Raw genomic sequence first — 19704 nt, forward strand, 5'->3', positions numbered from 1 at the left:
GCCTCCTGAAGGAGATGGTCGCGCTGCTCGACGGGCACAGACCGTGCCTGATGTTTGAATATACGTACCTGCACCTGCTGCCGGCCGACATTCGCCTGCAGCTCACCGACGCCTCCTTTGCAGACACCCGGGCCCTCGGCAGGCGCGCGGACGCGCTGTGGGCGGCGCGCCGTGATGACGTCAGTGCGCTAAACGTCACTCGAGAAGCGCCCGATTTTCTCCGGTCGGGCGGGGGAGCTGTGGAAGGAGTGGCAGCCACCTCCCGGAGGCCTGCGAGATCGCCCCCGGTGGCCATTGCGGGTCGTGCACCTGCAGTCCCACACCAGCAGGCTCCAGCCAGCACCAGCAAGAGGTACTGGTGTTATTACCACCAGCGCTGGGGTGCGACAGCCCGACAATGCCGCCAGCCGTGCACATTTCCGGGAAACGCCGGGGCCGGCTACCAATAGTCCCTGCGGTGGCCGGCCAGATTCACCGCCTCTTCGCCTGAGATCGGCGGTCCGGGAGCCGCTTCCTCGTGGATACCGGGGCGGAGCTGAGCGTCCTGCCCCCTTCGCCGCTGGACATTCGTTCTGGGAAGCGGGGGCCCATCCTCACCGCGGCAAATGGGAGCATTATTCAGACATATGGCGTCCGCACGGTCCACATCGTTTTCGGCGCCAGTCATTTTACGTGGCTGTTTACGATCGCCGACGTCTCCCAGCCGTTGCTCGGGGCCGACTTTCTGCGGGCTCATTCTCTCCTCGTGGACGTCAGGCAGCAGCGCTTGGTCCACTCCGCCACGATGGAGCCCATCGCGTTGCGGCTGAACGACCCCATTATACGCCCGCTGTCGTCCGTGGACTCCCATTTCGCTCGGGTGCTGGCGGACTTTCCGGATATTATGGCCCCGCAATTCCGGTCGTCGACCCCCAAGCATGGGGTGTACCATTATATCACAACTACCGGCCCACCCCTCCACGCACGAGCACGCCGACTCCCGCCTGAGAAACTACGCCTGGCACGACAGGAGTTCCGCACGATGGAGTCCTTGGGGATCGTCCGCCCTTCCAACAGCCCATGGGCATCTCCACTCCACATGGTCCCCAAGGCAAACGGGGGCTGGAGGCCTTGCGGGGATTATCGGCGGCTGAACGTCGCTACCGCCGAGGACCGATACCCCGTGCCCCACATCCAGGAATTCAACGCCCATTTGGCTGGGGCCACGATATTTTCAAAGGTGGATCTGGTGCGAGGTTACAACCAGATCCCGGTCCACCCGGAGGATGTACCCAAGACGGCAATCATCACGCCGTTCGGACTCTACGAGTTCGTACGGATGCCGTTCGGCCTCAAGAACGCCGCGCAGTCATTTCAGCGGTTAATGAACGGCGTGTGTCGCGGGCTGGATTTCCTATTTGTCTACCTTGACGACATATTGGTAGCCAGCCGCTCGCGGCAGGAGCACTGTGCCCACCTCCGGCAGCTTTTCCAGCGGCTCAGCGAACACGGGTTGGCCATAAACCTCGCCAAGTGCCGCTTTGGCGTGGCCACAATTGACTTTCTCGGCCACCGTGTGTCCTCGCAAGAAGCGGTTCCCCTGCAGGACAAAGTAGACGCCATCCGCCGGTTTCCCCATCCGTCCTCGGTGCGTGGCCTGCTGGAGTTCGTCGGCATGGTGGCATTTTATCACCGGTTCCTGCCATCCGCGGCCCACATCATGCGGCCGCTATACGAGCTGCTGGCGGGCAAGCGTAAGACCGTTGTGTGGACCGACGAGGCCGTAACAGCCTTTGACGGCGCGAAGGAGGCCCTGGCTCGGGCTGTGCTGCTGGTTCACCCACGGGAGGATGCCCCGACAGCCCTTACGGTGGACGCCTCAGAGTTGGCGGTTGGTGCCGTACTGGAGCAACTCACGGACGGGGGTTGGCGCCCCCTGGCCTTCTTCAGCCGGCACCTCGACAACGCCCAGAAGAAGTACAGCGCTTTCGACCGCGAGCTCCTCGCCCTGTACCTGGCCGTTCGTCACTTCCGCTATTTTCTGGAGGGCCGCCCGTTCACCGCTTACACGGACCACAAGCCGCTCACTTTCGCCCTGGCAAAGGTCTCCGACCCATGGTCCGCCCGACAGCAGCGCCAGTTGGCCTACATATCAGAATTCACCACCTCCATCCGCTTTATCGAGGGGAAGGAAAACCGGGTGGCCGACGCATTGTCTCGCCCCGCCATCAATGCCGTGTTAGAAGTGGCACCCGGCATTGATTATTCTGCCCTGGCGGAGGCCCAACTAACGGACGGGGAGATGCCCGCCTACCGGACTGCCTCCGCCTTGAGGATGTTCCCCTCGGCCCCGGAGCGACGACGATACTTTGCGATGTGTCGGCAGGTCAGCCGCGCCCCATCGTCCCGGCCGCGTGGCGCAGGAGGGTGTTCGACGTGGTCCACGGGCTGGCTCACCCATCCATCCGGGCAACGATCTCATTGGTAGCTGCGCGGTTCATGTGGCATGGTCTGCGCAAGCAGGTTGGCCAATGGGCCCGCACCTGCATTCCGTGCCAGACGTCAAAAATTCAACGCCACGTCCGGGCGCCACTCCAAGGGATCGGTCTACCCTGCCCGGTCTACATTGTGGGCCCGCTCCCGCCGTCCCGGGGCATCACCCACCTCTTCACGGTGGTGGACCGCTTCACGCGGTGGCCGGAGGCCATACCACTGGCTGATACGTCTACAGCCACATGCGCTCGTGCGTTGGCCGCGCACTGGATTGCTCGCTTTGGTGTGCCAGTGGTCATCTCATCGGACCGGGGGCCACAGTTCACCTCCGAGCTGTGGTCGGCCATGGCCCACCTGTTGGGCGTGCGGCTGCACCACACCACGGCCTATCACCCGCAGGCAAACGGCTTGGTGGAGAGGTTCCACCGGCAGCTGAAGGCAGCGCTGAAGGCGCGACTCGCCGGCCCCGACTGGATGGACGAGCTACCATGGGTTTTGCTGGGCATCCGGACTGCCCCCAAGGAAGACCTGGCTTCATCCTCAGCGGAGCTCGTCTACGGGTCTCCGCTCACGGTGCCCGGGGAGTTCGTGCCCTCGTTGCCGGGGCGAGAGGAACCGCCCTCATCCACCATACATCGCCTCCGAGAGCGAGTTGGCAAGCTCGCACCCGTGCCGACGTCCCGCCATGGGACATTCCGCCCTTACGTGCCATCGGCCCTCCAGGACTGCGCCTTTGTGTTCCTGCGCCGTGACGCCCACAAGGCGCCACTCCAGAGGCCGTATGAAGGCCCGTACCGGGTGCTGGAGCACGGACAGACAACCTTTGTTTTGGACATGGGGGGCCGGCCGGAGGCCGTGTCAATTGACCGCCTGAAGCCGGCCCACTTAGACATCGACCAACCGGTGCGGGTGGCCCAGCCTCGGCCACGAGGTCGCCCCCCTTTGCGGGTCCCACCGCCTGTCCCTCCAACTGTGCCTCCGCCGGCCCCTCTGTCGACCGATTACCGTACGCGGTCCGGTCGGGTTGTGCGACCACCAGTGCGTTTCGTGCCTCCGGATCTGGGGGGGGTACTGTGGCGGCTCCCAAGGGTCGGGCCATACTACTACCGACCCCTCGGCACGGGAATGGACCAGTCCCGGGAGGCGGTCCTGGACTCAGGTATATAAGGACAAGGTTTTGGCGCCAAGCCATTCCGGCAGACTAGACCCGTCTGAGACCCACGATACAATAAATATACCTTCCCGAAATACCTGGCTCCTTGCCTTTATTGACGCGCTACACTGTACACCTTATTCAGCCTGTGTTGTCATTGAATACTAAATAATGACGGCCCATTGATGCAGCAGGGGTTATTTTTTAATTGGAATGTTATGTAATCCATGGGACTTATCTCTCTGCTTCAGCTTCATTCCACTTCTCAACATGAGGTCGTTGATTAACATTGAGCATTAGAAAAATGATATTCTTCAGCATTAACCTGCCTTTCCTTGAACAAGCACAAGAATGAATTCACTTCAAAGCATTTTTTAATCAGCCTTTGGAGAATTTCTTCACACAAAGATCACTCTGAATTTCCAAAATCAATTATTTTTTGATGTATCACCATTTCTGAACATTGGAATGTAAGGATATATTAGAAACCAAATATTATTCATTGGTTAATTGTAATCATTTTTCTGGTCATCTGATGTCACTAAATTGTTAACAATGTACTTTATATATGATTAAGTTTATATTATCCAGCACAGCCATTTAATGCTTCAATACCACTCTAAAAGATATTTAAAATTCATAATGTGTTAAACATTTTTCAAACTTTATGTTTAACCATTATTCTTACAGGCTTGGGCTGAAAGACCAACAGGAAAGGGAGATTATTCATGTCCTTGTTCACTGTTGCCTGCAAGAAAAGACTTTTAATCCTTTTTATGCATTTTTAGTGGAAAAATTCTGTGAATATGAACGAAGATTTCAGGTAATACTGGGTTTGCACTGTTTTGACATTTCAAAATCTAATGGATTTTAATTATTTTTAACACTTTTTGCCAATAGTGTTAACGAAATTAGAAGATTTAAGTCTGCCTATATTTAAAAATTTGGAATCATCTGTGTAAAGCATTAGAAGGTTTGTGCTTCTGACAATCAAGTAACTTACACACATGAATATTAAACAAGGGCTGAGAAACTCCTTGGCTTGGCAAGAATGTGTTTTGTGTGTTTAATTTATTATTGTCACGTGTACCAAGGTACAGTGAAAAGCTTTTTGTTGCGTGCTACCTAGCCAACGAAAGACTGCACATGATTACAATTAAGCTGTCTACAGTGTACAGATACAGGATAAAGGGTACAAAGAGAGACAGTACTCAAGATTTGAATTTTCTAACACCTGGGGGACACTGGTAATAGAGCTGCTGCCTCACAGCTCAATCCTGACTCCCATGTTGACTGAAGTTTGCAAATTCTTCCTGCAACAATATAGGTTACCTCTGGGTGCTCTTGATGCTTCTCTCATCCCAAAGATGGGAAATGGATTGGTTTGCCATTAACTTAACCATCTCTATCCCTTTGTAGCCTTCTTTCATCCTCTTTACAGTCGCTTTCTCACACACACACTGAATACCTTTCTGAGAGCCTGGATTTGGAAAGTGCTATTTAAAAATTACTGAGCAAGTGAAATAGTATTTGTTTCACCTTGTGGTTTTGTACGTATGAAACTGATATCTCTCAGTAATAAATAGGGAACCACTTCAGAAATGGGCTGGAATTATTTCAAAAATTATTTAACAAATAAATCATTATAGATATCGGTACAAAAATTGGTAGTTTTAAAGATGACGAGTACCATTCTTTGTTCATCTTGATATTGTGGCCAGGTAATCCAAGATGCCAATTGATGCTTCTTTGTACTATATTTTATGTTTTGTTTCTTTCCAATACATAAATTAGAGGATTGCGTCTGTTCATTCAGCTGGACAAGTTTACAAATGAATTAGAATGCACTTACCTGACGAGATTCTTCCGTTTAAGATAAACACAATATTTGTTTTGTTTCTGTGAGCATTAATCTCTGTGCTTAAAGCTGGCCTTGAGAAGCAAATGCTCCCAGATCAACAGTTTGAGAGGTGTCAGCAAAAATATTCTTCCATTATATACAGGTTACATTATGCACCACCAGTTAGATTACATTTTACCTCCATTTAGCATATCAAGATAATGATGTTTTGTAGTGTTGTAAAAAATGCCATTCAACATTTCCTCCAATAACTTAGTCAGCTGATGGATTTTCACAATGTGATGTTGACTTAAATAGATGTCTGTTTTAAAAACAGACAAAGTGCTGGAGTAACTCAGTAGGTCCAGTAGCATTTCTGAAGAACACGGATGGGTAACGTTTCAGGTCGGGACCCATCGTTAGGCTGTCCTGATCCAAAATGTCACCTCTTCATGTTCTCCAGAGATGCTGCCTGACCCGCTAAGTTACTCCAGCACTCTGTATCTTTTTTTTTTACCTGCATCTGCAGTTCTTTGTTTCTATAATAGTTTTTGTATTTTCTTGTCTCTACATCAATCTCTGCTGGGGATAATACTCATCAGCAAAATTGTCCACACATGTTAAGCTCGAGCCCATGCATGTGGCTATGGCCTCGCCTGGTACCCAGCTACACTGCTATCTCCTTTCTGAATATTTGTGTCTCCATTTCAGGAGACAAACTTTCCACTAACATTTATGATGAACCCACTGACTCCCACAGCTATGTTGACTAATTTTGTTGGCTGCATGGAACAGTCCTTGGTGCAAACCTTGGCACCACACCACACTTTGTCTGTGCAGAACTCATAATGTTATCCACTTTGCTACAGACTTTCCCCCAACTTCAAATTTACTTGGACTATTTATGGTGCCTCTGACTCCCTTCTGAATAATTCTGCATCCTTTACAGGAGACAAACTATCCACTGATATTTGCTATAAACCCACTGACTCCCTCATCTGCCTTGAATACACCCCCTCTACCCCTGTCTATTGTAGAGATGCCATCTATTTATCACAGTTTCTCTGTCTCCATTGCATCTGTTCCACTTTTCCACTACTTGAAGAAAAGTAGGACGACTTGTTTTGTCCTTTACTGCGATTAATGGAGCCTTCACCCACATCTCTTTCATTTCCTGCACTTCTGCCCTCCCTGACAAAACGCAGGTATAGTTTCTTTGGTTCTCACCTTTCATCCTACGCATCCAGCACATCATCATTCAGCAACCTGCAATCCCAGGAACAGTCACTCCATGACACCCTCGTTTATTCATCCCTCCAGCCCATCCCTTCCCATGTCCAGGCGCTATCTTCTGCAATAGTACGAGATGCAACACTTTGCCCTATATCTTCTCCCTCACCACTATCCAGGAACCTTCCAGGGAAGACTGAGATATCTGTGCACATCCTCAAACCTTATTTATTGTATTCAGTATCTTCATGTGGCCCCTCCGTTGGCGAGACAGACACAAACTGGGCAACTGCTTTGCTGAGCATCTGTACTTTGTCCACAATGACCATCTTGAGGTCCAAGATGCAAGTAATCTTTCCTACCCTTTTCCACCCAAACCTATCTGTCCTCTGCCTCCTCCACTAGCAGAGTGAGGCCAAACACAAACTGGAGGAACAACACCTCATTCTGCCTAGGTAGTCTGCATACCCACAACATGAAAATTAAATTCTCCAATTAGGTAAACCCACACCCCCTTTGTTCATTTCTCTTTCCTTCAGATCCACCCAGGTCCTCTTGCAACTTTCTGCCCTTTCTTTCCAAACTACCCCCGTTCCCCTTTTAACTAGTTTATTTTCCCTTCCCCACTGGTTCCATCTTCCTATCTACCCACCCCCAGTCCATGTCCCACTGTTCCCATCTGCTCAGCATTCCTCCTTTATCTGGTTTCATTCATCATCGTCCTTTCTTATAAGATTCTATAATCTGCAGACTTTGTTATCTCATAGGTTCATATGTTATGGGAGCAGAATTAGGCCATTTGGCCCATCAAGTCTACTCTGCCATTCAATCATGGCAGATCTATCATTCCCTCCAATCCCCATTCTCCTGCCTTCTCCCCATAATCTCTGGCACCTGTAACTAATCAAGAAACTGTCAATCTCTGCCTTAAAAATATCCATTGACTTGGCCTGATCTATTTTCATCTTATCTCCACTAATCATCTCACAGCCTCTATCACTATCGTCCATCCTTCCTTCCCTCTCCTGGCTCCATCTGCCCATCAACCCCTCCTCACCAGGATCCACTTATGCCTTGCCAGTCCCTGCCTCACTTTATACTGGCCATTTCACCTTTACACTCTCAGTCCAAATGCAGGGTCTTGACTTTCTACCATCACTTTTGTCTTCATTTTAGCTAGTCGTGGATTCAAATTTGCTTACATTACAAAAAATTTAAAATGTATTGCAATGGAATCAAATGTTTCATCCTTTCCATTTGGGTGATGTTTTCAGAATAACCTGTTGCAAACTCTTAATTACTGTTTTGATAGCATCAGAAATTTACGATGCTGTTTCTAAAACAGGAGTAAGGATGAATGTGATAAACAATGTAAAAGCCTGGATGGTGATAATTCACCTCCTTTGCTCTGAAACTCGTGCTGGAATGAAATGTGTGGTTAATTTTGTTTTTAATTACAAATTTAAAATACTCTATTACCTTCTCATTTGAGAATGAGAGAGTGGGTGGAGACAACTGCATTAAGAACCTAAAATCTCGCATCAGGAGTCCTGTGCTCGCCATTTTGTTGAATAATAAAGTTGTTTATGTTTATTACCTATTTGTGGATATTTTTAATATTTTTCTTTTTAATCCTTGACCCTAAACAGATGACATGCCAGTTCAGCTTGTGGGATCGTTTCCGAGAATTGAACAGCTTGTCTAATGTGTCAATCGCAAACTTGGTTCATCTTCTTGTTCACCTTCTCGGTAGGAAAGTGCTGTCCCTATCCATCTTTAAGGTGAATGCATGATAAATATGAATTTGTTCCAGTACAAGTATAATTGATTATTGTGCAAGACACTTTATTTTGGTGTTTCTCTGCGAGCTCTTGTGGTACAATTCTGCTAGCTATGTTCAACATTTGGTGCCAGAAACAAAAAAACATACCTCTTGGAGTGTTCGAGAGATCTTAACATAAATACCTTATGTAAACTTGCAAACCTAGCATTCTAGAAAATTCAAGCCCAATGCAAATCTTGCTTATCTTTCTTTATGGAAAAATACGAGCTAAGTTTGCGCAGAAATAGACAAAGTGAATACTTTTACCCAGAGTAGGGAAATCAAGAACCACCGGATGTAGGTTTAAGTTTAGTTTAGAGATACAACGTGGAAACGGGCCCTTCGGCCCACCGAGTCCGCACCCTGAGACCAACGATCCCTGAGCACTAACACTATCCTACACACACTAAGGACAATTTACCCGTAAACCAAGCCAATTAGCCTACAAACCTGTTCGTCTTTGGAGTGTGGGAGGAAACCGAAGATCTCGGAGAAAACCCACACGGTCACGGGGCGAACAGACAGAGCCCGTAGTCAGGATCGAACCCGTGTCTCCGGCATTGCAAGCGCTGTAAGGCAGCAACTCGACTGCTGTGTCACTATGCTGCCCTGAGGGGTGAGAGGGGAAAGATTTAATAGGCACCCTTTTCACTCTGGGTTGGAGATACATGGAAGGTGGTGCCAGAGAAGATAGTGGAGGCAGGCACGATAAGGGCTTTGAGAAGATACTTGAGTCGGTACATAGGTAGAAAAGGTTTAGAGCAGGAGTGTCAAACTCACTTTAGGTCACGGGCCGGAATGGGCAAAATGTGACTTAATGCGGGCCGGATTAGTTGTGCACGCGCACGCGCTCCCACAGCATTCGTTGCCTTCGTTTTTTCAACCTGCTCTCATGTGTCTCAGTCTCTGCTATAACTATAATGTGTTTCACTTTACGTATTTTGTTTCTTGTGAAGAAGATTGCCTAGCAAGCATTACTTTTATGATTGGTAACTAAGGCCTAAAGAGAGTGGATGTGGAAATAATGTTTCCAGTAATAGGAGAGTCTAGGACTGGAGGTCACAGCATCAGAATAAAAGGTCATACATTCAAAATGGAGATGAGGAGGAATGGCTGGTGAATCTGTGAAACTCATTGAAACAGACAGCGGTGGAAACCAAGGCATTGGGTATTTTTAAGGCACAGATTGATAGGCCTTGATTAGGTTACAGGGAGAAAGAAGACAATAGAATGTGGTTGAGAGAGAAAATAGATCAGCCATGGCTGAATGGCAAAGTAGACTTGATGGGCTAAATGGCCTAATTCTGTTCCCCTGCCGTAGTCTTCCCACAGTGCTTATGTTTTACCCACAATGGGCTGGCTGGGCGGTGAACAGCCAAACAGCAGCTACCAGGCATGGTGAAAGATGGTCTGTCCTTCATCTCATCTGCAGGCCCACTGCCCATCCTTCTCCTTATGTCTTTCTTCCCCTCACATCCTCTCCCCTCACCTCTCACGTCCTTCTCTACCCTCACCTTCTCCCTCCACTGCCCTCTCCCTTTCCTCAGCCCATCCCTTCTCTCATCCCCACTTCCTTCCTTCCAACTACTCCCCCACTCCCCTCCCTAACTTCATCCTCTCTCTTTCCTTACCTCGTCCCAAAATCCTTCCCTCATCCCTAAACGCCATTCCTTCTCTCGTCTGCTCCCTTCCTCACCCCCTCCGTCCTACTTCCTTTCTTTACCATCTACTCCCCCACTCCCCTCCCTCGACACCCTCTCTTCCCTTCCTCATCCCTAAAAGCACTCCCTTCCCTCATCTGCTCCCCCTCCCCTTCCTTTGCCACCAGCTATTCACATCCCACCTAACCTTAACCCAAACCCAGAGCCCCCACCCTGGAGATTTTGGATCGCTGGCTGCGGCCCCATTCACAGTGCGGCGACTTCCCACCAGCCTCTATCCACGCACTCACCTGGGTCTCAGGTACATGGTGACGGTCTCTGTGGCGGCAGTCCAGGCACTTCCCCATGTCCACTACAAAACATTGACTCTCCACCTTCCCAACAGCCTTCTGTGACAAAGAATTCCACAGGTTCACCACCCTCTGACTAAAGAAATTTCTCCTCATCTCCTTCCTAAAAGAACGTCCTTTAATTCTGCAGCTATGACCTCTAGTCCTAGATTCTCCCACTAGTGGAAACATCCTCTCCACATGCACTCTATCCAAGCCTTTCACTGTTCTGTATGTTTCTAATGCACTCAAGCATGAAACCCTGTAAACCTAATCTTTGAATTCAATAATAAATAATGCTCACTTGATTACCTCTAACAAGGAATTACTCATCATTTTGTTGAGTGATAATGGGCAGTATTCCCAAATATAATTAATATCCTCTTAACAAAGTCCAGACATCACTGATATAATTAATTGTTGTCTTTGATACAGCAGTGCGGCCTTTGACCAACTGAGAAAAAGATCTCATCCAAAAACAAGACAAACATATTTAGACTTTAGAGATACAGCACAGAAATGGGGTCTTCGTCATCCTGTATTTCATAAAGGTGATTCACTGGCACTTTCTCGAGCACAATTAGACCTGCTGGCTTTGCTAGCAATCATTTTTTTTGGTCAAGCATCCGCCTGGCCGATGGTGAACTGGAAGAGCCGAGGTCATTTCTTTGTGTCCAGAAAATCTTTGGTGAGCCACAGTGCACATTTGGAGTAGTTTAATTTAGTTTAGAGGTACATTGCGGAAACAGGCCTTTCGGCCCACGAGCCCGCGCCGACCAGCGATCCCCGCAAGGTGCCACTGTCCTCCACTTTAGGGACAATATACAATTTTACCCAAGCCAATTAGCCTACAAACCTGTACATCTTTGGAGTGTGGGACAAAACCGGAGTATAATGTTCCATTTTTTTAACCCTGCTATACGAAGGATGTAATTGAGCTGGTCAGAGTGCAAAGAAATCTTACAAGGATGTTGCTAGGCATGGAGGGCCTGAGCTACAGGGAAAGATTGGGTTGGCTAGGACTTTATTCCTTGGAGCAGAGGAGGCCGAGGAGTAATCTCGTAGAGGCATATCAAATCATGAGGGGGGTAGATAGAGTGAATGCACAGTCTTTTACCCAGAGTAGGGGAATAAAAAAAACGAGGAAATCGGTTTAATATTGAAGGGGAGAGATTAAATACTAACCTGAGGTTCAACTTTTTCCACACAGAAGGTGGTGGGTATATAGATCACGCTGCGAGAGAAGATAGTTGAGGCAGGTACTATATAACATTTAAAAACACTTGAACAGGCACATTGATAGCAAAGATTTAGAGGGATATGGGGCAAATGGAATAAGTTTAGATGGGGCATCTTGGTCAGCATGTACAAGTTGGGACAAAGAGTTTCCTTGCTGTCTGCTTTCAATGTTCCATTAAACACTGATGGCGATGATTAGAAGCAGATTGATTAAATAATTACTTTGCAGCTGTTTAAACATCAAAGGAAGATGACAAATTACAAATGAACTTTAAAACAGTTCTATCCCAAAAAAAATTTTAATGCAGTTCTTATCAGAACACACTTCTGGCCATAGTTCCAAATGGAGTATGTATTACCTAAGAAGGATGCTTAAAAAAAAAGATAAATAAACTGTTTATGCTGTTTAAGATGATTACATTGAAACTGGAGCTAAGAATAATCACACATTAGAGCAAACCAGTGTCGGAAGGAACTGCAGATGCTGGTTTACATCGAAGATAAACACAAAATGCTGGGGTCACTCACGGGTCAGGCACCATCTCTGGAGAAAAGGGATAGCTGACATTTCGGGTCGAAACCCTTCTTCAGACTGAAAAAGGAAAATGAAGGGTTTGGACTTAAAACGTCCCCTATTCCCTTTCTCCATGGATGCTGCCTGACCCGTTGAGTTACTCCAGCTTTTTGTGTCCATCTTTAGAGTATACTTACCACTGCTCTAACATTTCCAATTATCTGCACCGCTAGACCACACTTTATTCCATCACAGAGCAATCATCGATCTATTTCCTTTGATCTCACAAAACAATACTAGACCAAGTGGACCCGTTGGGCCCAAACGTCTCCTACATTGGTGCAGCACCCCCTCCCTCCCCCCCTCTCCCTCCGGCCGTGGAGAGAAGGGGGGACAGGGGAGCAGAGGGCAGGCCCAGCGCCAGGCCTCGGCCTCCACCTCCACCAACGCCCGGCCTCATCGCTGCTGCTGCTGCCTTTCCCCTTGGCCCACCTCAGGTTCGTGGTTACCCGGTCATGCCCAGGCTCTGGCTGCTTCCCCCAGCACCAGGCCTGACTCTCCAGCGCTACGGAGCCGACAAACCTGCCCCCAAGGGACAGGCGGCTGAGCCCTGCTCGTACCCGAGATCAACGGGGCCCCAACCACGAACCTGAGGTGTTGTGTCAACACCAAAACAAGAACTCTGATGCGGCTGTGCTGGTGGCTGGAGACTTCAATAGGGGAAATCTCAAAAAGGTCATGCCCAACTTCTACCAACACATCACGTGTGTCACCAGGGGGGAAAGAACTTTGGACCACTGCTACACGCCGTTCAGGAAAGGCTACAAGGCCGTTTCTCTCCCTCCTTTTGGAAAATCTGACCACGCTGCCATTTTCCTGCTGCCGGAGTACAAACAACAGATAGTACGGGAAGCGACAGTGACGACGGATGTAAAGCGGTGGGATGACCATTCAGAGGCCATGCTGCAAGATGCACTGAGCGAAATCGACTGGAACATGTTCCAAGCAAGTTCCAGAGACGTAAATGAGTTTGCGGAAGCGGTTACGGACTTCATTGCCACAATAGCCGATACCATCATCCCCACGGTAAGGGTCAGTATCTTCCCTAACCAAAAACCCTGGGTGGACAGGTCTATTCGCGTGGCCTTGAATGCTCGCACCGCTGCTTACAACTCCGGCCTGGCATCCGGCAACATGGACCACTACAAGGGAGAGTCCTACCGACTGCGAAGGGCAGTGAAGGATGCAAAAAGGTGGTACCGAGACAAGATGGAGTCACAGATGGAGCAGCAGGACACCAGGCGCCTTTGGCAGGGGCTACGGACTATAACTAGCTACAGGTCCAGCACCCCCTCAACCGGAAGTGCCGGCTCCTCCTTAGCTGATGACCTGAACTCTTTTTATGCACGGTTTGAGACGGGTAACACCACCAGCTCGCCGTCTAAAAACAGCACCGAGGCTAGCGAGGCTGGAGGGGGATCCACCCCCGGGGATGTGCACACATTCTCGGTGTCTGAGCATGAGGTGAGGTGGGCTCTGATGCGTGTGAACACGAGGAAAGCTGGAGGCCCAGATGGTATATCTGGGCGAGTACTAAAGTCTTGTGCTACTCAGCTTGTTCCAGTGCTCACCACAATATTCAACCTCTCCTTGGCAAAGTCCGTGGTCCCTGCATGCTTCAAAAGATCCATCATTGTACCGGTGCCAAAGAATGCCTCTCCAGCGTGTTTAAATGACTACCGACCGGTGGCCCTCACCTCGGTTGTCATGAAACGCTTTGAGAGGCTAGTCAAGAAGCACATCTGCGCCCTCCTTCCTCGCAACATGGACCCACTACAGTTCGCATACCGTCCGAACAGGTCCACGGATGATGCGGTCTCCCAGGTTCTACACACCGCTCTCTCTCATCTGGACAGCCAGGGGGCTATGTGAGGATGCTGTTCATTGACTTTAGTTCAGCATTCAACACAATAATCCCCAGCAGACTGGTTGAGAAGCTGCTGGAACCGGGGCTTAGCACCCCTCTGTGTGCCTGGGTCCTGGACTTTCTCACTGCCAGGCCCCAAGTGGTCAGGATGGGGGAACACACATCTAGCTCCCTCACCCTGAACATAGAATCCCCCCAGGGCTGCGTCCTTAGCCCCTACTGTATTCCCTGTACACACATAACTGTGGGGCCAGGTTCAGCTCAAACTCCATCATCAAGTTTGCTGATGACACTGTGGTGGTGGGCTGGATCTCCAACAACGATGAGAAGGCCTACCGGGAGGAGGTGGCTGATCTGGCACTCTGGTGTCAGGACAATAGCCTCCTCTTGAATGTCACTAAAACAAAGGAGCTGATTGTGGACTTCAGAAGGGCTAAACATCCAAGGACGTACACGCCACTGGAGATAGATGGGTATACTGTGGATAGGATGAGCAGTTTTAAATACTTGGGAGTCCGCATCACAGAGGATCTGACGTGGGCAACGCACATTGCTGCACTGGTGGATAAGGCTAAGCAGCGCCTTTACCACCTTAGACAATTGAGGAAATTCAGAGTGTCTCTGAGGATCCTTCATTGCTTCTACTCTGGGGCTGTAGAGAGCATCCTGTCTGGCAACGTTACAGTCTGGTTTGGGAACAGCTCTGCCCAGGACAGGATGGCCCTTCAGAGAGTAGTGCGTTCGGCAGAACGCACCATGGGAACTACACTCATCCCCCTGCAGGACCTATACATCAGGAGGTGCAGATCCAGAGCAAGCAAGATCATGAGGGACCCCTGCCACCCCAGTAACGGACTGTTCCAGATGCTACGATCAGGCAAACGCCTCCGCTGTCACGCTGCGAAAACGGAGCGGATGAGACGGAGCTTCTTCCCACAGGCCATCAGGATTGTCAACTTTTATAACCCCAGAGACTAAATTTTTGTCGACACTAACAGTAACTTATTAACTTTATTTATATGCTGTAACTGTAATTCTTTTTTGTGCACAACCCGCAGGCATTGCCACTTTCATTTCACTGCACATCGTGTATGTGTATGTGACAAATAAATTTGACTTGACTTGACTTGACAACTGTGCAGACGTGGAAGCGTTTGTTCTGCGCACCCACGGATGTGGCGGGCATCTTACGTAAGTGCCAGATCAATGGGGCCCCAACTGTGCATGCGTGATTTTTTAAACTTTAAAATGTGAATACCTTTAAAAATATTACACCAATTTGAATGAAACTTCATCCATAGCACCACAGGATGATGGTAAGGCGGGCCTAAAATTGTCGTGCTATCGTGGACTGTTTTGGCTGTTGTTTAGGAACAAACAAGAGTTTTAGTTTATAGATTTTAGGGAATGGGCGCTGGGATGGTTCAGGCAGAGCAACTTTAAAATTGAAGCTGAACTGGTTGACTGAATATCAGAAGCAGGACTCTGGAAGATAAATTTTGTAAATATGGAACGCTTGGAGTCAAAAAGTTGTAGTTATAGATACTTTCAAAGTCCTCATCTTTACATTTTTGTTGACTATTGTCGGAAATAGTGATACAAATTAAACTTGATCGAATTAAATGACGAAACTGGCTTGATCGGCTTAATAACTCTGCTTTCTCTCTCTCTCTCTCTCTCTCTCTCTATATATATATATATATATATATATATATATCAATTACCTATGTTTTGATGTTGCAGGTGATTGAGTTCAGTGAACTGGATAAACCGAAAGTCAAGCTCCTGAGACAAGTTCTCCATAAACTACTAATGGATACTGAACCTGAAGAAATAGTAATGATATTTCAAAGGTAACTTCTTACAAATGTATTTTAGCACAAATAATATTTAATTCCACAAGTGTTCAACCGTGTAAGTTTATTTTAAAATAGTCTGCTTCTTTCATCTATTTCATGTAAATAATTCAATGTGTCATTGCTCATTTCAGCACTTTTAACTTTTTTGTATTAATGCTTGGCTTTTGAGAAAATGACAATTAATGATCGATTCATTGAGTTTGTACAATTCTTTAAATTGTTTGCTTGAGAGGCCTAGTTGCACAGGATTCTGCCTTATAACATCCAGGATAATTTAAACAGGATTGATCTGTGTTTACGATAGTGCTGTTGCCCAGTGCAGCATTGTATCAAACTTATTTTGCCCATTTTCATTACTGATTCAGATTACATCCACATCTGGTAGCGATAATGATCCAGGTCAATTAAACTAATGTCTGAAGAAGGCTTCATACAAAATGATTCTGCCTGCTCAATATAGTTTCTTGGAAGTGTGAGGTATACGGGATAGTGAAAGGCCTGTATAGAGTGGATGTGCAGAGGAAGTTTCCACTGGTGGAGAGTCTAGAACCAGAGGCCATAGCCTCAGAATAGGACGTACGTTTAGAAAGGGGATGAGGAGGAATTTCTTTAGTCAGAGAGGGTGAATCTGTGGAATTCATTGTCACAGACAGCTGTGGAGGCTGTCATTGGGTATTTTTAAGGCAGAAATTAACAGATACTTGATTGGTAAGGGTGTCAAGGGTTGTGGAGCAAAGGCAGGAGAATGATATTGAGAGAGAAAGAGATCAGACTCGATGGGCTGAATGACCTACTTCTGCTCCTATGATTTATGAACTTGTATCATTGTCATTTGTCTTCAGTGTATATAATTCATCTCAATCATTGACGATGGTAAGTATTTTTGAGCTGAAATCTAACTAAATCAACATTAAAACTCCCAATAATCCACTATCCGACCATTGTGAAATCCCAATAGTTCAGGATATGGCACAATGGGTAACGTTTGTCACCCTCCCTTCAGACTTGCCAGGGTTTGACTCTCTCTTGCTTCCAACTCATCAGGGTAGTTACTGGGTTGGCATTGACTCATCGGTCAAAATGTATGGAGTCATACAGCATGGAAGCAGGCCCTTCAGCTGAACTTGCCCATTCTGACCAAGATACCCCATCCACACGAGTCCTGCCTGTCCGCATTTAAACCCTATCCCTTTAAACCTTTCCTATCCATGAACCTGGTAAGTAAAATTTGAACTGAAATACTGCTAAGACTCGATTAATCCACTCCAATAATCCACTATCTAATCATTCAGAAATCCTTATGGTTTAGCACCTGGTGGTAAGGTGTGCCGCCCTCGTAGAATTGTACAGCACAGAAATAGGTCCTATCGGCCCAAATTATCAATGCTGACTTTGTGTCCATCTACATTGATGCCATTTGCCCATATTGGGTCCATATCTTCCTGGGTCTTGCTTATCTAAGTGCCTTTCTAAATGTCTCTTAAAAGTGGTTATTATACAATCCTATCACCTCATCCTGTCGGCCAAGGGTCTGTTCCTGTGCAGTATCTCTCTGATTCAGGCAGTATTGAAACCTCATTAGTGGTGATTTGCTTGGCCAGATACTATTATACAATTTGTGTTCAGAAGTTGGATTTCAACAGAGGATTTGCCACATTATTTCAAATATTTACATTGGACTAATATTTCCTATTTAAAAATTATGAAGTTCCAACAGTACAGTATTTAGCTTCACCATTTGTATAAATTAAAGGAGTAGAATTAGGCCATTCAGCCTATCAAATCTAATCCACCATTCCATTGTGGCTGATCTACCTTTCCCTCTAATCCCCTTTCTCCCCATAATCCCTGACACCCGTACTAATGAAGAATCTCTCAAACTCTGCTTTTGAAATATTCATTGACATGGCTGGCCTTCACAGCCCTCTGTGGCAATGAATTCCACTCTGATTTTTAAATTTGCATCTCAATGTGCAAATGCATAATAACAAATAACAACATGCTCCAATATTATAAGCATTAATGCAAACTGAATCTTTCTTCTTCAAACATCCTTTATATTCTGCTCTTGTAGGATCTCTGGAATTCCAGCTCTGGCAATGTTGCGGGAAGGTCTGAATCTCTTCATTTCCCATTTCCTGTTGAAGAATGCCACCAGCCTGGGCTCGTCAGAACAAGTCAATTTGCTCAAAGAACGCATAGGCATTGCTGAAAAGGCTTTGCAAACCAAAGATACAAGACTAAAATTTTAATAATGTTAAACACCATCGAAGACCTTTTTCCAACATGAAATGGAACACCTTTTGCATATCTTTTACATCATAAGAGGTGCCTGTCTGTGACCAGGCTGGCATTTATTACTCATCCCTAATCCCTTGGCTATTATGTGCAACAGTTAAAAATTAACCCTATTGGTTGGTCTGCAGTCAAGGGCAAAGATGGCAGATTTCGGCCCTTGAAGAACAGTCTTCCAGCTACTTGGTCACTGGACCAGTAACAATGGGCCATTGTGGGCTCCACCATTCCTTGATCATTGTTACTTTTTTGCATATCTTCTATTCATTTGTTCTATATCTCTCTCTCTATATCACCGTCTATATCTCTCATTTCCCTTTACCCTGACTCTCAGTCTGAAGAAGGGTCTCGACCCGAAAAGTCACCTATTCCTTTTCTTCAGAGATGCTGGCTGACCGGCTGAATTACTCCAGCTTTTTGTGCCTATTCGCATTGCAATCTGTGGGCACTGAACGCAGCATTACCATCTGCATCCCTTGTGAGATAACAAGAGTGGCTCATGCTATTGTATTTGAAAGAAATTATTGCAATTATATGTTGTATCCATCGATATTTTATGTACTTGATCCTCAACCATGCTGTCCACTTGAGAATGAACACCAGCATGGTCCAGTTTCTGATTTATAACGAATTATATCTTTGCAGGTATTTTCTGTACAAATGTGATATGAAATGTTTATAAAAAACATAAATTTCAGACTGTTTCTTTCCAATTAAACTTTTATATTTGTAAATTTGGTAACGGTACATGGGAATGATTCTGAAGATATTGCATTGATATCAGTTTACCATTTTACTGACTTTATTGGGACATAAAGCTATTGTATCAGTGATCTTTAGTCTGCAATTGCCTGAACTATATATATATAGCATGGGAGAAGGCTGTTTGGCTCATCGAGTCTGTACCAGCTCAATGAAGAACAATGCAGCTTATCCTTCTCCCTGTTGGCCTGCACGGTTATACCGATATGATACGATAGAACTTTATTTATCCCAGTAGGGAAATTGATCTGCCAACAGTCATAAATATATATGAAACATGAAATTAAAGTGACCAGTGGAAAGGGTTGGGGATGTGGAAAGATAGGGGAGGGGAGTCAGTCTCAGTCTACCCCACGACAGAAGGGGGAGGAGTTGTACAGTTTGATAGCCACAGGGAAGAAGGATCTCCTTCTGTCCTGCATCTTGGTGGAACTAGTCTGTTGCTGAAGGTGCTCCTCAGGTTGGCCACTGGGTCATGGAGAGGGCGAACTGTATTGTCCAGGATGCTCTGCAGTTTGAGGAGCATCCTCCCCTCCAAGACCACCTCCCATGATTCCAACTCCACCACCAGGACGGAGCCAGCCTTCCTGATGAGTTTGTT

General features: G+C 47.1%; 1 protein-coding gene across 2 annotated transcripts in view; it reads left to right on the plus strand.

Annotated features, from left to right (window-relative positions):
- The window catches only part of nom1 (nucleolar protein with MIF4G domain 1), a 58550-nt gene extending 39586 nt beyond the window's left edge, over window positions 1-18964 (plus strand). The window contains exons 8-11 of one of the 2 annotated variants that reach the window (XM_078424844.1): window positions 4316-4448; window positions 8345-8476; window positions 15931-16040; window positions 18121-18964. In XM_078424844.1, coding sequence (XP_078280970.1) covers window positions 4316-4448; window positions 8345-8476; window positions 15931-16040; window positions 18121-18298 — 553 coding nt within the window. In that variant the 3' untranslated portion in view covers window positions 18299-18964. Of the gene's footprint in view, window positions 1-4315; window positions 4449-8344; window positions 8477-15245; window positions 15369-15930; window positions 16041-18120 lie in introns of those variants that run through there. The other variant, XM_078424852.1, reaches the window with a different exon arrangement.
- Window positions 18965-19704: the final 740 nt, after the last annotated feature.

Source organism: Rhinoraja longicauda, chromosome 2 (genome assembly GCF_053455715.1).
Source record: "Rhinoraja longicauda isolate Sanriku21f chromosome 2, sRhiLon1.1, whole genome shotgun sequence".
Classification (NCBI taxonomy): domain Eukaryota; kingdom Metazoa; phylum Chordata; class Chondrichthyes; order Rajiformes; family Arhynchobatidae; genus Rhinoraja; species Rhinoraja longicauda.